The sequence below is a fragment of the Fusarium subglutinans genome (assembly GCF_013396075.1).
Source record: "Fusarium subglutinans strain NRRL 66333 chromosome Unknown NRRL66333_c0000034, whole genome shotgun sequence".
NCBI lineage: Eukaryota > Fungi > Ascomycota > Sordariomycetes > Hypocreales > Nectriaceae > Fusarium > Fusarium subglutinans.
Genome location: NW_023502097.1, coordinates 276,398 through 292,668, shown reverse-complemented (window position 1 = coordinate 292,668; position 16,271 = coordinate 276,398). Strand labels below are relative to the sequence as shown.

The window sequence follows — 16,271 nt, the reverse complement described above, 5'->3', positions numbered from 1 at the left end:
AACTGGACATGCACTAATCGACCCGATAAAACCAATGAACAAGAGGCCAAGAGGAGGAATGGCCCAATAAAGGATTGAGTAGAAAATAGGTAGGTAGGTAAGATGTAAATAGATGACGATAAGTGTAGGTGCGCTCAGACAATGAATGGGTTCTATTCTCTCTCGTTGGTTGTTTTAGAACAAGAATCGAATTGCGGTGAGTTCGATTACCTATGCTGCTTATAGAAGACAAGACGAGACGAGACAAGGTCAAGGTCGAGTCGAGACAATGGCGGGAATTGGAGAGAGATTAACAAGGCTAAATCCAAGTTAAACGTCGCCACACACGCAACGCACTTGAGCGACACATTCACTTTGAGTTAGTGAACGAACGCCTCTTGTCTGTCTGTGTCTTCTGTAATAACTAAATCCAAGCACCTCCACAGAGGAACCAATGGCTTTGCCTGTCCTTAAGCTCAGGCTTAAGCGCAACTGGCCCTTGTTTCTCCAACCACCCTTGAACGCTGTCTGTCCCAGAACTTGGCTTGGCTTGATTTGACCCGACCCGTAGGGGTCTTGAAAAGAAAAGGGCTTTTGACAGGATGAAAACAGCCCGCGCCTAGTCTGCCTTGCTTGGGTGGGTGATATTAGACAGGAATACGTATTCTGCAACTGCCGGAAGTTTAAACCATAATGTCGTGAGATATCATCAGGGTCGTGCTCTTTTTTTTCTCTCCGACCGGTTTGCTTTGCATATGGCCAGGCACATTTTGTAATCAGGTCGACTGACCTGCTTCTTCTGTCTTGGATCCGGCTTCGAGAAGCGGGGGATAACTACCTAGGGACGGTTTTCGCTGCCGATCACAGCGCAGAATGGAACGCCATGCAGCCTTTTCGGCTTTAGTTTTCGGGCGAGCCATCATGTCCAATCGTTTACTTGAACAAAGATGCCGAGACAAGACGGGCCGTGACGATACCCAAGTACGTACCTACTTCCGTCAACCTACTAAGGTACCTACTAAGACACTATCATCAAGTATCTCAGCTGCTGACGAGTCCGTCTGTGACTTGTCTCAACTGGGTGCTACACAATGCATAGTCCTCCTCAACTTCATCTCATGCCTTTCCTTCCAGAATCTCAGACCCAGACCCGACGCAGTGGGGGGGAAAGCAGCAGGGTCTCCCTGACAGATGTGCCCTGCAAGTCGGATCCCACTCTAAGACCTGGCCCTGTCCCGGGCACGCAACGCAGCACGCAACAGTGGACGACAAGTGTGGAGTTGGTTAATGGACGAGAGCGGATCTCGTTTGATAGAGAGTTACAATGCTAAATTAGGAAGTGGCCTAAGTCCTTTACCGTGATTGTATGATTACAATATCAGCGCATATGATGTGTGTACCTACGTACGTATGAAAGCAATAGTCAACTGAGATATTACTAGTATTGAGGCCGCCCGAGTATCCTATCCTCCGAGTGATCCAGTTCTCATTTCAGAAACGAAACCTTGCTGTCCTCAAAGCTTCTTTGTATCATGCACTGAGACTCTGTCCGACATGAGAATGGAACCACAATGGACCCGTCAGACTGGTTATGAGTTGTCCACTTGATTGATAAACCAACACCAACAGCATCACATCTCACAGCGTCACATTGAATTCCCTGCTCCCAAGTTTCATCCCAAGTCGTCCAGCGTTTCCAGTGTTTCCATCAAATCACGGGCAATCACCCTGTCCCGCCGAGCCAGGTTCTTCGGATGCTTTCCTCCCTCCCCAAAAGAGGACATTTTTCGGATGAGCTTTTCCAGTAAAGGTTCTTCTTGCGATTGTGCAAGTAACCCTCATCCTGGCTGCAGACCCGCTAGCTGGGGACAGGCCTTCAGATGATTAATGATGGTCGATCCAATCTCAACGTTCGTTAGGTTTTCGTGGAGAGAGCTGACTGTCAATGACTCGAGTTGATGATGATTTTCGGTGTCAAGATGCAGAAAAGAGTGCCTCAGAGACACGCGGGACAGGGAATCTGAGTTGCTAGCACGACAAGGCGTCAGCCATGATACGGCCATAACATGGGAATAGTCAGAATGTCACCCGGCAAGTATCAGTCTTCGCCCGCAACGACGGGCTGATATCCCACGCATCTAGCTTCTACAGAGTAGCTTCTAGTGAAACTCAAACTTGAGCGCCGCTAGTCCAGGAGCTCTCTCGGGACCAGCTTCCTAGCACCAGACTCGATCACAATTCCCATCAAAGACAATCTCTGAGTGGTTCAGGGTACGAGATCTGCAATCAAAAGCATGCCAGGGTTAATGACAGCTAAGAAGCAAGATCAAGCTGACAAAACCATCAGCCTGACGGCTCAAATCCAATGAGATGATGGGAATTCGTGTTCCTGGCATTATCTTAGGGAAACTAAGATTTGAGGCCTGCCCTGCCCACATACAAGATATCTTCTCTTGTAACCAACAGTTCTTGGCAAGGCTAACAAGGAACCCCAAGGTCTCCCCAAAAGCAAATAGGACCGTCAAAGCGTTCTCCGTGGTCTATCTCCGATATTCACGATACTAGTTACTCCTCTCTTCTCCTGAAAATCTTATCCGGATGATATCAATGATTCCGGGAATAACTTGATGTTGGGTTGCCACTCAAACCCTGAGCTTATGATCCAACGCCCGCTGCTGATATCGAGCATATGCAAGAAAGATGTGCATACAGTAGAATATGAGGCTGTTGGTTCCAACAACACTGGGTTCGCTGTCCCGTCCCGCTGGCGTGGGACGATCCCACGTGTAGCATCTAGAAAAACTCTCATCTCCATGGTCTTTGCTTTTGCTAATGCCTGGATTCTGAGATGAATCTTACGTGTCGTTGGGGAGTCCTGTCTTTTGAGTCTGTGCTATTGCTTCTCCATGAGTCACCAATGTTACCATGTAGGTATCTATCTAATCATTGATGCATAAGGTACCTTGCTTACACGAAAGTCGCATCTTACCTCCAAGGCAATTGTTTCTTTTTCAACGTCAGTCAGGGGTCAAGACCATTGTGTCGACGTGTTCAAGCGTGAGAGAACCATTTTCGAATGCCGGGGACCAATCATTCGAGAATATCATGGTTCCCAACTTTAAAACTTGCCTGACCTGTCCCCATTTGTGACCTCCTTCGACCCCGGGTAATCAAGCACAGTCCATCTCTTGACCTAACCCAGGAGTCTTTCGAAACATCAGCTCACAAAGTGCAACAATTCAGGCAACACAAGTTTCCGAATCACACCGCTTCTATTGACGAGTGTCTATTTGATGAGCCTAATTGTGTGTGTTTCGATGCATAGCCTTCCTTCTTAGGCCTTCGTCATGATATGATATCCATGTCTCATGTGGTGCCACGCAATCGGTCCAAGTGGTTTATATCAAAAAAGGAAACCATCTTAATCCTCCAAGATATTCGACTGTCAATCAGGGCGTAGAATCGACATGTTGTTTCTTGAGGCCAGCAACAAGGTTACATATCATGTTCTAGAAACTTGTACCATTGCTCATGAGACGAAAGCCCCACTACCTTACCTAGACCATGCTGAAGGCTATGATTTCACCAAGAGAGCCAGACTTCTTCATCATGGTCCACAACAGCTGCAGTCACCGTTTCAGAATTTCCTCATGCCAAGAAAGGCCATATTCGTGCTCCTCTTCTGCAGAGAGACTCCCTTGATCGACAACAAAGGCGGTACTGGTTACACGCATAACATGCTAACATGCCATTTCCCTTCTCTCAACGTACGTCTGATGCTCAAACTTTCCATGGCTATGACACAACATCATGATTCATCGTGTCCCTTACCCGCAAGAAATCACCCGGGCGAAAGTGAAACAAACAAGATATGTTGAATAAGTAACTACCAATTTGGGCAGTTTCTTTGTATTTTCTGGCGTCAGAAAAGAAGATGAAACAAAAGACCAAGAAAGCATGATATGTGCATGGTGCCTGTATCGCGCAAAGTCTCGACGCCTGGTAAAAACTCTCTCTTCCAACTCCCATTGCCAGATCCCAGTATCCTCAATCTCAATCCCTCCCAAAAGATGTCGATCCCCATACAGACGGTATCGAAGTTGAATAGAATAAAATTTAACTAAAGTCACCAAATTGTATAAAATATTGCATTTGCTGTGTGGATATCATCGTTTCTCCTTCTTGAATAGCGTACTCCTGTCGTGCTGAAAATGCAATTAACGAAGGTGAGTTGCCTCAATTGGGCTTGCAGGACCACTGCGAACATGGCTCAGATCGCTGCTACCGGTTCGTCGTAGGGCCTGGCTCATTGTCTCAATGTTCAGATCACCCCCTGAGGGGTTGAGCTTGAGGTTGTTTGTGCTTGTTGGGCTACCAAGAGGTCTTCGAGTTGGACTCAACTCGATACCCTTCATGCTGCCAGGGTTGCTTGTGGGGGGGCTTGTCTCGGGTCCTTGGCTTGACACGGGTGATCGAATGGGTGAAGGTGAACGGTTGACCGCTGTTGGGAGAGACGTAAGTCCTGCGAGATGGATGCTGTCGCGGGAGCTCGCAACACCCGAGAGAGGGTTGTGTTCAGCCTGTACAACGTCGGCAAACGAAATGAATGAGAGGCGGCGGACATCGGAAGAGTCCAGGGAACCGTAGTTGGAAGCGTTGTCGGCCGAGACAGCCTCTCGGTCAGCAAAGGAAGCGAGCTCGGCTGCCCACTCGCTGGCTCCAAGGTCATACGAGGGAAGAACATTGCTGGCTCCTGTAACTGTCACAGCGGCGGGTTGATGCGAGCTGTGGGTCACAATCTCGACTGTATCAGGGTCAAGCTTTTCGTTCGTGATGGCCTCGGACGCATCGTCAAGGACGGGAGGAATGTAGTTTTCGGTCTGAATGTGTGTAGGGATGGCTGGAGAGTTGGGCTTGAGCACAGTGCTATCCTGGACATCACGCTCAAAGATCTGTGATGTGGCTGGTGATGAAAGTCGTGGAGAACCGGTGAAGCCGCGACCTGGAGATGAGGGGAGGGCAAAGCTCTGCTCGCTGGCAGGAGGCCATGATGGCTGTTTCGAGGACAGCTTGGAAGCATCTCGAGATAGAGGTGGGCTGGCAGGGTTGGAGTTCGCGTTGGAAGGAGTTTGTGACTCAGCACGAGATTCCGGTTGGGATTCAGACTTGGAGTTGTTTGTGTCGGGTTTGGAGTTAGACTTCGTAAGCACAGAGGACTTCTTCTTGCCGAGGCCGAACAAGCTGCGCATCTTGCTCTTCCCGTCCTTCTTTGTATCCTCTTTTTGATCTACCTCGTTGTTGAAATCGCTAGCTCGAGGGGTTGAGTCACCTAACCGCTGGTCATCGACAGACTCAGCGTTGGCGAAACGGTCATCGCGAGTGATGGAGGCTGCTTCGGCGAGACTCATGTTGACAGGTGAGCCCAGATGTTGAGCGTCCGAGGTTAAGCGTTGTCGACGGTTCTAGGTGATAAATTATATACGGTAGAACGTTTGCAGCTGCACAAGATTGTCTGGGACTGTCCAATGAGGTCGAGTCAGTAACGAAAGCCGTGGAATGCAAGTCTATATCGGCAAGTGGGAGGGCGGGCAGAAGAGATATTTAAGTAGCGGGCGTGAAGTATGGGATGAGAAAGTCGGGAGAAGCAGAAAAAAAACAAAGTCAGATGTGACCTTGTGTAACTGAGACTTTTGACTTTGAGTTTGGCGTTGGTGCTGGGCTGCCCTTTGGATGGGAGAAACATTGAATATTGGATTAGATAGCACCTCACGGAACTTACCTAGGTATATCTGCCCTGTAAAACAGTCCGTAGCTCCCGGTACAATACTGGGGACTCCGTAAACAAAGACCCGCAACGGCCAGCGCTAACTCTTAGGGACCTGCTAATCGCGGCAATGCCGTTGTTCGCTTGACGCCGTCTCGGTCGAGGGTATGCGTGATGCACTTGAGTTTTTGTGGCTGATGCTCTAGAGAGTGGCCGAGACAATGATTCCAAGATTTGCCCGGTGCTGGCTGGATGGGTTGAAGAGAGACAGGGAGAGTCGGAGATAGATTGTGGGTGAGTTAGGTACAATGAATGCTCGGCAGGGCAGAGCGGGCTGAGACTTTGGGCGCGCTATGGCTACGGCTGTAGCGTATTCGTAGGTGCCAAGGGAGGGGGAGAGAGAGAGAGAGAGAGAGAGAGAGGCCTGAAGGCGCAAGCGTAGGTAGGTGCAGGTGCAGGTACGAAGACGATAAACTAAGGTAGGTACCTAAAATAAGTTTATTGCTTCTGTCGGATGTCGCTCGCCTCGTTGCCCGTTGTAGGTAAATTGCAAGGATCTTTCGAGATGGATCTTCTATTTATTGTCTGCCGAAATGAACAATGAAAGGGAGACAAAAGTCAGAACTCGAGAAGAGAAGAGGGGGATGGATGGATGGGTGAGACGAGCTTCAAAAGGTTAAAAGAGAAAGTGAATAGAATTGATAATGACTGGGGGGGCTGACGGGCGGCGTAGGTGGCTTTACAATTCGTTCGTTTTGGAGGTCAAGTCAAGCTTCAACTTTTCCCAAGATCAGCGCACTTTGATCAAGGCACGGGACCAACTGGAGGCGGGATGATTGCACTATCCAGGGCATTTATGGGGGCAATGTATGTGAGTCGCACAGATGAAAGCCTCCACCGTCTGCAGGGACGAGAGATTTAATTCCATGGATCCAGTGTAAACGATTGATGGATGCAAGCTGGGAAAAGGGTTTTGAACCACGGGACCTTTGCCAACTCGGCCAACGGACGATGGACGATGGGCGATGGACGAGAGAGGCATTATTAGCAAAACCTGCTTGAAACGGTAGACATCGAGATGCCATGCCGTAGAGGCGCTACAAGGCCCCAGACTGTGACCACGTTTTAGTATCTCGTCCTCCCAGATGCTCTTCTCTTTCTGTTGGGTCTCCATGTTGTGATCCTAAGTTTGATGTTACGTCTGTCTGGTATCGTACAGCACCAATTCATCTATATGCATGCATGCATTCGACATGGGACTCTTGTCAATGCAAGTCAGGCACCAGAGCCTGCCTGTATCAAAGGGACTTTCTCCCAATACCTAGTACCAAGGTCAGCCCTGGGCTGCCTATCTCAGATGCTGAGGGACTGATCCGATGGGTTCAAAATATCCCTTCATCTTGGAATGACATGATAGTGCTTTCACTCTCTCTCCCTCGTACGTATCCGTACAGTCACAGCCTTGATAACATGTGATGCTATATCAGTCTTTTATCACTCCATCATCCCTTCAGCCTGCATATTTTCTCTCTGCCTTGGAACAAGTCGGTTGGGTGTCCATCCATGGTCACCAAGTTGGTCACCTCTTATCACATCCCATTGCTGTCAATCACCAACCCGGCTACAGCCCCGCTACCAACATGGACCTCGTGACGACTCCTTCAGGGCACTGTCTTCATCTTGCCCTGGCGGAACAGGCTAATAAGGGATAAAGATCCGCGCGTATCTGCATCAGAGTAATGACCAACGAGGAGGGAGAGGGAAAAGTCTGCCCTGCTTTACCCACCGTTGATTGCTTTTTGGTTCCAAACACCAACAACACCAAAAACCCAATCTGAGATGCATCATTGGGCTTCCAATTCAGCCCCGTTTTGGCTACTCCAAGCTCTGACAAGCCCCATGTGCCGACCCCGTTGACCCCTTTTTCCCTGCTATAATTTGCCACTGATAAGGGTGACGGATTGATCTTCCACAATTTCTCCAGTTTCTCTGGAATTTTCTGTAGATCTCCAAGGCCTTGGAGAAATGAAACAAGGGACTCGTCAGCTTGAAGTTTCATCTTATTGCACTGACTGCATGTAAGCGGGAGTTAACAGCCACGAGGGGTCAATGTCGAGGGGCATTCCTCCTGGTGAAGAGCCGACGTCATCAGCTCTCAAATTTGGAGCTAACAGAAGATGATCAGCCAGTTCATACCAGGTGACTTTGGAGCTGAGTCAAGCACGTGACTTAGGCCATTAGGTAAGGTGTCTTAGGTAAGCGCAGCTGTGGATGGCAGAAACTTCAGATTCTTGGACTTCAGGTGGTTTGCAGGGTCTAGCGGTAACCACACGATACGCCAATTACCGCGGCCAATCGCTTTCAGCCCGGCCCTCGAGGTCCATACAACGTCAAACCACACCTCCATTCACTTGTACAACTGATTACTTGTCACGGAACCCTCGACGGCAGCCCATCAAGTCACAATGGAGTTTCGAAGCCTCGTCCGACCAGCCGCCAGGCTATTCAGCCCTCGTGCTGCCCTTCCTACCGTTCCCTGTCGTGGTCATAAGACAACAAGCCGAACAAAACGATCTCTAAAGATTGCTCCTCACGAGTCCTTTCTCCCCGACCGAAAGGCAGCCTTCCCCGCCTCCGACTCTATCATCTACAACCCTCCTTCTTCCGAGGCCTCTCCTCTTCACACACCTTTTATCTTCCTCCCACATAGCGACCCTCGCCGTGCCGCTCTCACACGAATGCGACACACCCCCGGCTCCCCTCTAGAACCTATTGCACCCGGCAAACTTGCCCCAAAGATGGACTATCCTCGCCGCAATCCTGTATACAACCTCAAGGCTGAGGATATCAGGGAGATGAAGCGACTAAGGGCAGATGATCCCGTCACATGGAGTGTGAATAAACTGGCTGAAAAGTTTGGCTGCTCGCCTGTTTTTGTCAAGATGGCTGCTCCTGCACCCAAGTCACATCTTGAGGGTCTTAAGCGCAAGCAGGAGAGGAGGGAATCACGATGGGGTGCTATCCGAACCGCTGCGAGAGAGGACCGCAAGAGGAGGACAGACATGCTGTACCGTGGCGAGTTGTAAGGAGTTTATTCTTCGATGTGTCGGTGTGGCACAGTCTATCAGACTTGTACAAACATGGAAAATCGTCTGAGTTGATGTAGGATTATGGTCATGGAGAATGAAGTGAAATGCAAATAGTGTTGAATCCGGCCCAACGAGAGGGCAAAATCCTGTATAATTGCCAAATACCAAAACTCCCTGAATACAATGGCTATTCTATTTTTACCCTTGTCTCCCTATCTTGTGTATCATGAATGGCGTATGCCGACGAGTTTATAACATTCAATGTCCAACAAATCTCCGATTGTGTCCCATATGTACCCCTTGTTCCCAGATAGCAAACAACTAAAGCTAATCCAAGATGTCGATACACACCTATATACGAACATTTGTCAAGTCAATCAAGAAAAACTATACGAAGCAACTTTTGTTTTAATCCAACTTCATCTCAGTCGATCTAGTAGTCGACGTCGATGTGCGACGGCTTCCTCCAGCACTTGAAGATGATGAAGAGGGTGGCTCATTCAAGAGATCCTTTTCACCAGGAATCACACGGTTACACCAACCGCACCATGAACGACGTTCTCCTCTAACCTCTCGGCCGAGGATACGACTACCACTGGTGCGCTCATCATCCCACTCAGGGACACAATGTCCAACACGCACCATGCGAACACGTTTGCGCTTCACAACACCGCCAATACCCTCGATCTCATGGCGAAGGTAGCCAGGGCCGAGGGACGGTGACGGTGTGCGCTCATGTGTAAGCCGGAGCTGGTCGATGAGTGCATCAACCGGAGCTTGTTGCGGGGCCGGAGTCGGAGCCACATTGCCGTCCCGGGCGTCCTCGGCGTCGCAATCTACCTGATGCTCGACTTCTTTGGCGGCACAGCAGTCTGCTTCGCGGCCACACACGACGCCACGAACGCCCTCGCCAATGCCTGTTCCAAGACCGCCAAGGACCTCACCGTATTGGTTTCGCCAGCGCCATATACTAAGCCCATCGGTCAGTAAGAGAGTAAGCTTCCTTAGGAATTAATACATACCGCTGGTAGTCATGATCTGCGGCACGAATGCTTCGCCCACATGGTTGGCAGAGCCAAACACCCTCATCGGCGCACTTACAGACGTCTCGCGACACCAACTCAGATGACAGTGGTACATCTGAATCTACGGGCGCCTTGATAAGAGTGGCTATAGGTGCGTGAACACAAGGTTTGCAGAGTCTCCTATGCCTCTCCTTGAGGGCGACGGAAGCCGGTGGCTTGATGGCGCAGTTCTGCAGAGTTCATGGTCAGTAACACGCGATTGGGCCAAAACTCGGCAGCTCGCAGATCGCTGTACATACCCGGCATATCACATCGCCGCATCGACGGCATTCGCCAACCATATCGCGAGCGCAGTCGCCTGATTTTCCATTGTAACTGCGCCCATCTTCCATGTAGAACCAATTACCAGCACGAGCGCGGTAGCGAAAGGTTTCGGAGCCGTCAACGGGGACCTCTTCGTTTTGGCAGTGGAGGGTAGAGTTGATCAGAGTAGTACGGTATTGAATGAGGCCATGATGAATGAGACGACAGGTGCGCGAAAGAGCGTCAAGGGTATTAAGGTCGATAGACGCTGCAATGGCTTCGACAACGCTTTTTGGAGGGTTAGTGGGAGTTGTCATGACGTCTCGAATTCGGTATTAAACGAAGCAGCAGATATCATGATGAAGGTCAACAGCTCCAACCACAAATCACTCAAAGGAATTGGACAGAAAATTGATTGAACAAGGAGATCGCACTCACGGATAACACTGAAAGGCGTTGGTAATAGGCGCCTGAAAAGTAGAAGAGTCCATGGTGCCTAGTGGCTCTGGGTTATACAATGAATGAGGCCAAGGTCCATTCCGGCTGTTGGCAGACAACAACTGGAGCTTCCTAAGAAGAAGAAGATGCTGATCTTTTTGAGAAAGCTCACTCTGCTGGGGGTCGTCATGATGAAGAGGACCAGGAGGCGGAATGGGCGGCACGACCTCATGATGAGGTGCAGAAGCGGCACGAGGATCGTTGACGGTAAAGCCGCCAGGGCCCGCTCCAACATCCTCGTCCTCCTCCAAATCCACAAAACGCGCCATGGCTTGTTTTGGGGTGTTTCTTTTACTAGTGACTTGCGTCTTGGCACATGGAACAAACAGTAGGTACAGTGTGAGCCCACGATCCCCAGGATCTGATAAGCAGAGGGGATGCGATGGAATGGGTAGGGGGGGCTCGAGTCGGTAAGAGGGGGGTCCGAGAATGATAGAACCGGATGCCGAAGGCCGGAAGAGGGCCCGGGATGCGGAACTTTGTCTGATCGGGGCTAGACACGGCAGAGAAAGGCAAGGTAGTTATGCAAGAAGAGAGAGAGATCGAGGGTAGGTATGAAGAGAGAAGATGATGTTGAGTTACAAAATAGGACTAATGATGTCTGCAGGGGAATGAACTGGAACTGGGGCTATATGATGAGTGAGAAAGAAGTGGGTTATGTTATGTTATCAATGTTACCAACAGAGGCCGGGAGTTGATGAAGCGGGGAGACGGAGCGGGACCAGAGAATCACGGAGGTGGAAAGGAAGAACGAGTTATGATATGAGCTTAGAAGCAGCCATTGAAACTGCAGAACCGAGTCGTTCTCGGTGGATTTGCGTAGAAGATCGTGAGTGAGTGAGATTGAGGAAACGGAGTGGAAGGTGAGTGAGTGAGCAAGCGAATGCGTGAGTGAATAGCGGCAGTGAGATCGATTGCATCAATGAGATTCGTCAATGATGCGTCAGTCACTTGATACCAGCCACAGCTCGACCCAGAGCTCGAATCAAGTTAGATAACGACCCCAAAACTAGAAACTATTATATCTACGGTAAAGTCCAGGACCAATTCCTGAACTTGTCAGAATTGCCAAGAATAGCATAACCCTCGAGTTCTGAGCCCGATTCAAACCTATCATGGAACCGAGTCTTGTCTTGTCTCTTCTGCCCCTCTTTGTTCCCGAGAGCTCAAGTGGATCTAGTGCTGTCAACTTTTTCAACATCCATGTACAAAGACAATAGTCTACATAATACGTATGGTATAATCCGGCGGTGACGGCTATGTCGTGCTTGCTCGGGCTGCAATGTAATACTATTACACCGAATAAACAAAACAGTACAGAAATGCCACTCTCTCTTTACGGGCTTGTGGAATGTCACGAGGATCCCCCACGTGTTTTTTTACCCGTCATGAGACGAGAAGATTTCACTTGTTCGCATCATGTCAATCATGCAGGGGGTTCACCGTTCAGTTCCCAACAACACATCTCGTTACGTACAACAACGCTGTATTCTAGAAAAATACCCAGGTCTAGCTGGGATTGCGTCGTAATGTGCGAGCAGAAAATTGCGACACGGCTGTTTAGATCGTTCCGGTGTCGGGGCCCATGACAATCTCATCTTATCAATCTAATCTTTCTTGCAGCTTACCCCATACCATCATGACTTAGAGACCTATTGGGAATAGTTGGGCGGAGTTGTTTGACAAAGAGATATTCGGGAATAAAGGGGTGTTGTTCTTTTCTCGATTTGAGTTATTTCTTTTGCATTGTGCGTGTAAGTAGAAGGTTACGGCGTTATATCCCTCGAATATTGGAAGCGTGCCATTCTCTACCTGTCATGAGCAGCACATAACTCTTGTCGCGTTGCTGTTCCTCTTTTGGCATTAAAGGCTCTGAGCATGAAGAATGTTGTCTGCAAAATTGAATTGAGATACACCTCTAAAAACAAAAAATGTCGAGGAATTTCCCATGTCCTTTATAGGTGCTCACCAACATGTCATTACAGCCCTCAACCAACAGACTGTTGGGGACGGAGTTTTGCATGGTCCATAGGCAAAACAATCCAACAACCATAGGATGACACCTCCCAAACTTGCAAACTTCTGCAAAGACAAAAGATCCGAGAAATGCAAGATGCAGTGCGCCCCAGCGAGCGGGCTGTCCGCGCCATGTATACATCAGGATATCGCATATGGCTCAATATTCGAGATCTGGCGTCCGGCAACGACCAGCTTATTGGGGACTGTCTATCAAGCATAAAAACAGACCATCCTAAATACCCTAGATTTCCTAAAGATATCAAAACCGTCGATGCATATACCAATGTTGTCATAACTCGAGCAAGATAAACCTGGGCTGCTACAACCGATACGACTCATATACCGCCATTTAATCAAGAAGTAATATTTTAAGTCGCTTGGGACAAACCGACACAAAGAAATGCGACTCCAAAGCCCGGAAGCTCCGAAGATTCTCGAATAAACGTTGCCGATAGAGAGAAAGACTATATCCCAATATTGATCCAGGCGTGGGCGAACATTCTCTCAACACGATGAACAGAGTTGATCTACGAGGCACTACTATCTCAGTCTTGGCCATACAACGTCAACCAGGGCTTTGGGACACCCTTGAGTACTGGTAATTCTTCAGTAGAGGTTGATATTGACAAAGTCGAAGAGGATGCTGCTCAATAGTAGAGTGCGATTCTGTCAAGCGATGACGGCTGGGACCCAACTATTCAAGGCTTGGATGGCAAGGCCTTGTATTCTCTGTTGTACATACAGCCAGTGCTGGAAAAATCATTTACCATCGCAAAGAAGGTCACAAAACGAAGCTGTGGATTAGTCCGAACTCCTACATCATCCGCCGCCGTCCGTGGTTGTATGAATACTGTTCTTTCCAAGACATCGAAGATCAGAAGCTGGTAGCCTTGATGGCCACTCTGCTAATACCAGTTGCCAAACATGATCGTAAGTCTATTAAGTTATCGAGGCTGTTTTGCCATACGGTAAAGGCGGAAGGAATCCAGCTGCAGAAAGCCATAGCTCATGGATGAGTCTCAGTTGGACAAACTTCTGACCCTCAGCTGCGACCCAAGAGGAATGGAAGCACTCCTATGCAGCGCCTTCTACAACCTGATACTGAGGGCAATATATGTGGCATCTGGTTACAAGGCTCGTTGCACTTTTGAACCAATTAAGTGATGACAATGCCCTTTTACGAAGCTTTATCAGACGGGATCCGGACATTGGTGCCTTTATGATAGGTACTGATCACAAATGTTTGCAAAGGACTTGAGCAGCTCGGTGGGACATAGAACTCAATATAGCAGCCTGGACAGACTCATGTATGTCTTCCATTCAGAACCAATCTCAGCCTTTTCAGGCCTGCAAGGCTAAGTTTATCGTGCAGATGAATGTCGGCTACAATGCCTAACCCATGGCAGTTTTTCTACCAACCATCCAATTGTTGCCTTTCAACAGTTTGGAGTTACAGGGCTGGATGATACCAGCTTGGAAGTCCGTGAGTATGTACTTTGCGGAAGGGAGCACCGTCTTGTGTATCTCGGATTCACATAGATATCTAGGGACCAAGGAACGAGGAGGCAACGCTCGCGCTTGAAGTGTAGTCCAATGACCGAGCGTGGCGGGATTGCTGGCGTTGATTATGGCGAGATTGATTCGGAGGATGAATACTCAAAGATGGTAACACGGGACACATTCATATGGTTACGGAGAGAGGATAGCGCCTGGAGGCAAGAAAGCATCAGACCTTAATAGGGTCTTGAAATGAAATCAGCAAAAGGTAACCTAAATTTACCCCAAGTTACCTCAAAGTCTTTTTGATTATTTAGGATTAGGGTCCCAAGTTTTCTTCCCTCCCCTAGGATAGATTCCCATTCGCTGGAAGGAAAACTCGTGAGCATCCTGGGATAGATAATCTTAAGGATGGCGACGACGATGACGTCCCCAACAACAGCTATGCTGGCTCCACGACAGGGATTACAGGTGTTGATAGATGGTTGTTGACAGCATCAACCCAAAGATCAAGCTCAATATGAGCAGACGTAGGATTCAAACAAAACAAACTCCATTGATACAAGGCCCATATAGTGACGCAATTTCCGAGATATCCGTATCCAAGGCAGATGGTATCACAATCTCAAGTTTCCGTAATTCGAATCATATCGAGCCGCGCCAAGAGCAGAAATCATGTTGATATTGATTACGAAGGATCATGAACCCCCATCCCGTTTCATGAAACAGAAACAAGCTGATCCAGGGAAATAGCAAACAGGATGAGAAGCTGCAGCTACGCAAATTAAAATGCGGCGATCCGGCCGTGCAGTACCATAGCGGCATCTAACGAGTGGCTCTCGCAAGGTAAACGGGCATCCAAGCGCGGTGAGTAGCGCTGATGCATTGATTAAATCCTGGGCTCGAATCAATATATATGAAAAAGTCATCTCATCACGAACCGAAGTGCATCCATCCGCGTAAATGTGTGTGAGCCGTTATGAGCCTCAAAGGATTTGCAAGAAAGTCAGTTATAATCCTTGTTGACGGAAACACACTGGCCATGCTACTAAAATAACACTCTTTTGATACAAACACTCGGAACATGCCTATTACTACACCATGTCCCCCGGGGGGCTGTGTTTGTTTGGAGGGAAAAGGGTGCGGCGCAATTGCAGCATCTTCAGGAAGAGATTATGCTTGTTTTGAGTGTAGACGAAAGAGCACTATTCGTGTGAAAACAGAGACAAAGTGCATGAACTCTACACCTCGATTCGGGTCGTGGAGTCGTTTCTGAAACAAGGGCGAGGCAAGGTTGGGGAGTCATGAAACTTGGTTTTGATTCATCTACAGTAAGAGACAAAGCGCTTGGACCAGGGTCTCTCTCAGCATCATCAATCTCTTCATCTGTCATCCAAGTCTTTGGTCTCTAAAGAGGAAATATTTGCGGACGGTCTGTCCGATCTGTTACTTGGCATTGTTTTGTGTGAGAAGAGAAGTTGAGAGAGGCTGAGTATCTTGTAAGTGGTTCAGGTTGAGATCGTCAAAACAACGATGCAACTGAACCGAGATCCGAAAGTAATAGTATCGATAATTATCATAATCTTTGGAGTAGTGCAATGTTTACTCGATTTCTGATATTCCCGTCATACATGGAAAAGCAAACGATAAACCCTTGTCTCCCCCGTGTCTCTCGGAGTCTGGTGTGACGTTAAAACCCCGCCCCCTTGCAACCTCCACTTTATGCATATTCCCATGCATCGCATCCCTGCATACGATCCTTTCTAGAGCAACCCGCCTACCTAGTCTAGCCTTGACAATTATTCCGTTAACCTCACCTCACCTCACCTCATCACATTGTCACATCACAAACAACGAATCTGTTTGAACGACAAATTAAATTACTAGGAGGATCGGCACTGGACCGAATAAACAACTTCAAACTTAGCTCTTCTCTATAATCACCATGGGCTGTCTCATCCATATTGTTTACCAGCAAGTGCTGGCCCGTCCTATTTTTGGATCTGGCGGGAATAGTTTCACCGTTAAACATTCGGCCGTATACCAACAAACGGTGAACGCTTGCTGATTCCAAAAGAACCGAGGCAACCGAATAGA

The 16,271-nt window shown here is 48.6% G+C and overlaps 3 protein-coding genes across 3 annotated transcripts; 1 reads left to right on the top strand and 2 right to left on the bottom strand.

The window, feature by feature from the left end:
- Positions 1-4,196: 4,196 nt before the first annotated feature.
- On the bottom strand, positions 4,197-5,387 carry FSUBG_3991 (uncharacterized protein; the record flags this gene model as incomplete). Its single annotated transcript, XM_036681931.1, has 1 exon — positions 4,197-5,387. One exon carries the CDS (start codon positions 5,385-5,387, stop codon positions 4,197-4,199), a length of 1,191 nt encoding a protein of 396 aa, XP_036540549.1.
- A 2,821-nt stretch (positions 5,388-8,208) lies between these two features.
- Positions 8,209-8,829, top strand: FSUBG_3990 (ribosomal 20 precursor mitochondrial; the record flags this gene model as incomplete). The annotated part of the gene is made up of 1 exon (XM_036681930.1): positions 8,209-8,829. The coding sequence occupies one exon, from the start codon at positions 8,209-8,211 to the stop codon at positions 8,827-8,829; it is 621 nt and encodes a 206-aa protein (XP_036540548.1).
- A 411-nt stretch (positions 8,830-9,240) lies between these two features.
- FSUBG_3989 (uncharacterized protein) lies at positions 9,241-10,927 on the bottom strand (the record flags this gene model as incomplete). The annotated part of the gene is made up of 5 exons (XM_036681928.1): positions 9,241-9,802; positions 9,855-9,870; positions 9,934-10,087; positions 10,157-10,448; positions 10,599-10,927. The coding sequence occupies 5 exons, from the start codon at positions 10,925-10,927 to the stop codon at positions 9,241-9,243; spliced, it is 1,353 nt and encodes a 450-aa protein (XP_036540547.1).
- Positions 10,928-16,271: the final 5,344 nt, after the last annotated feature.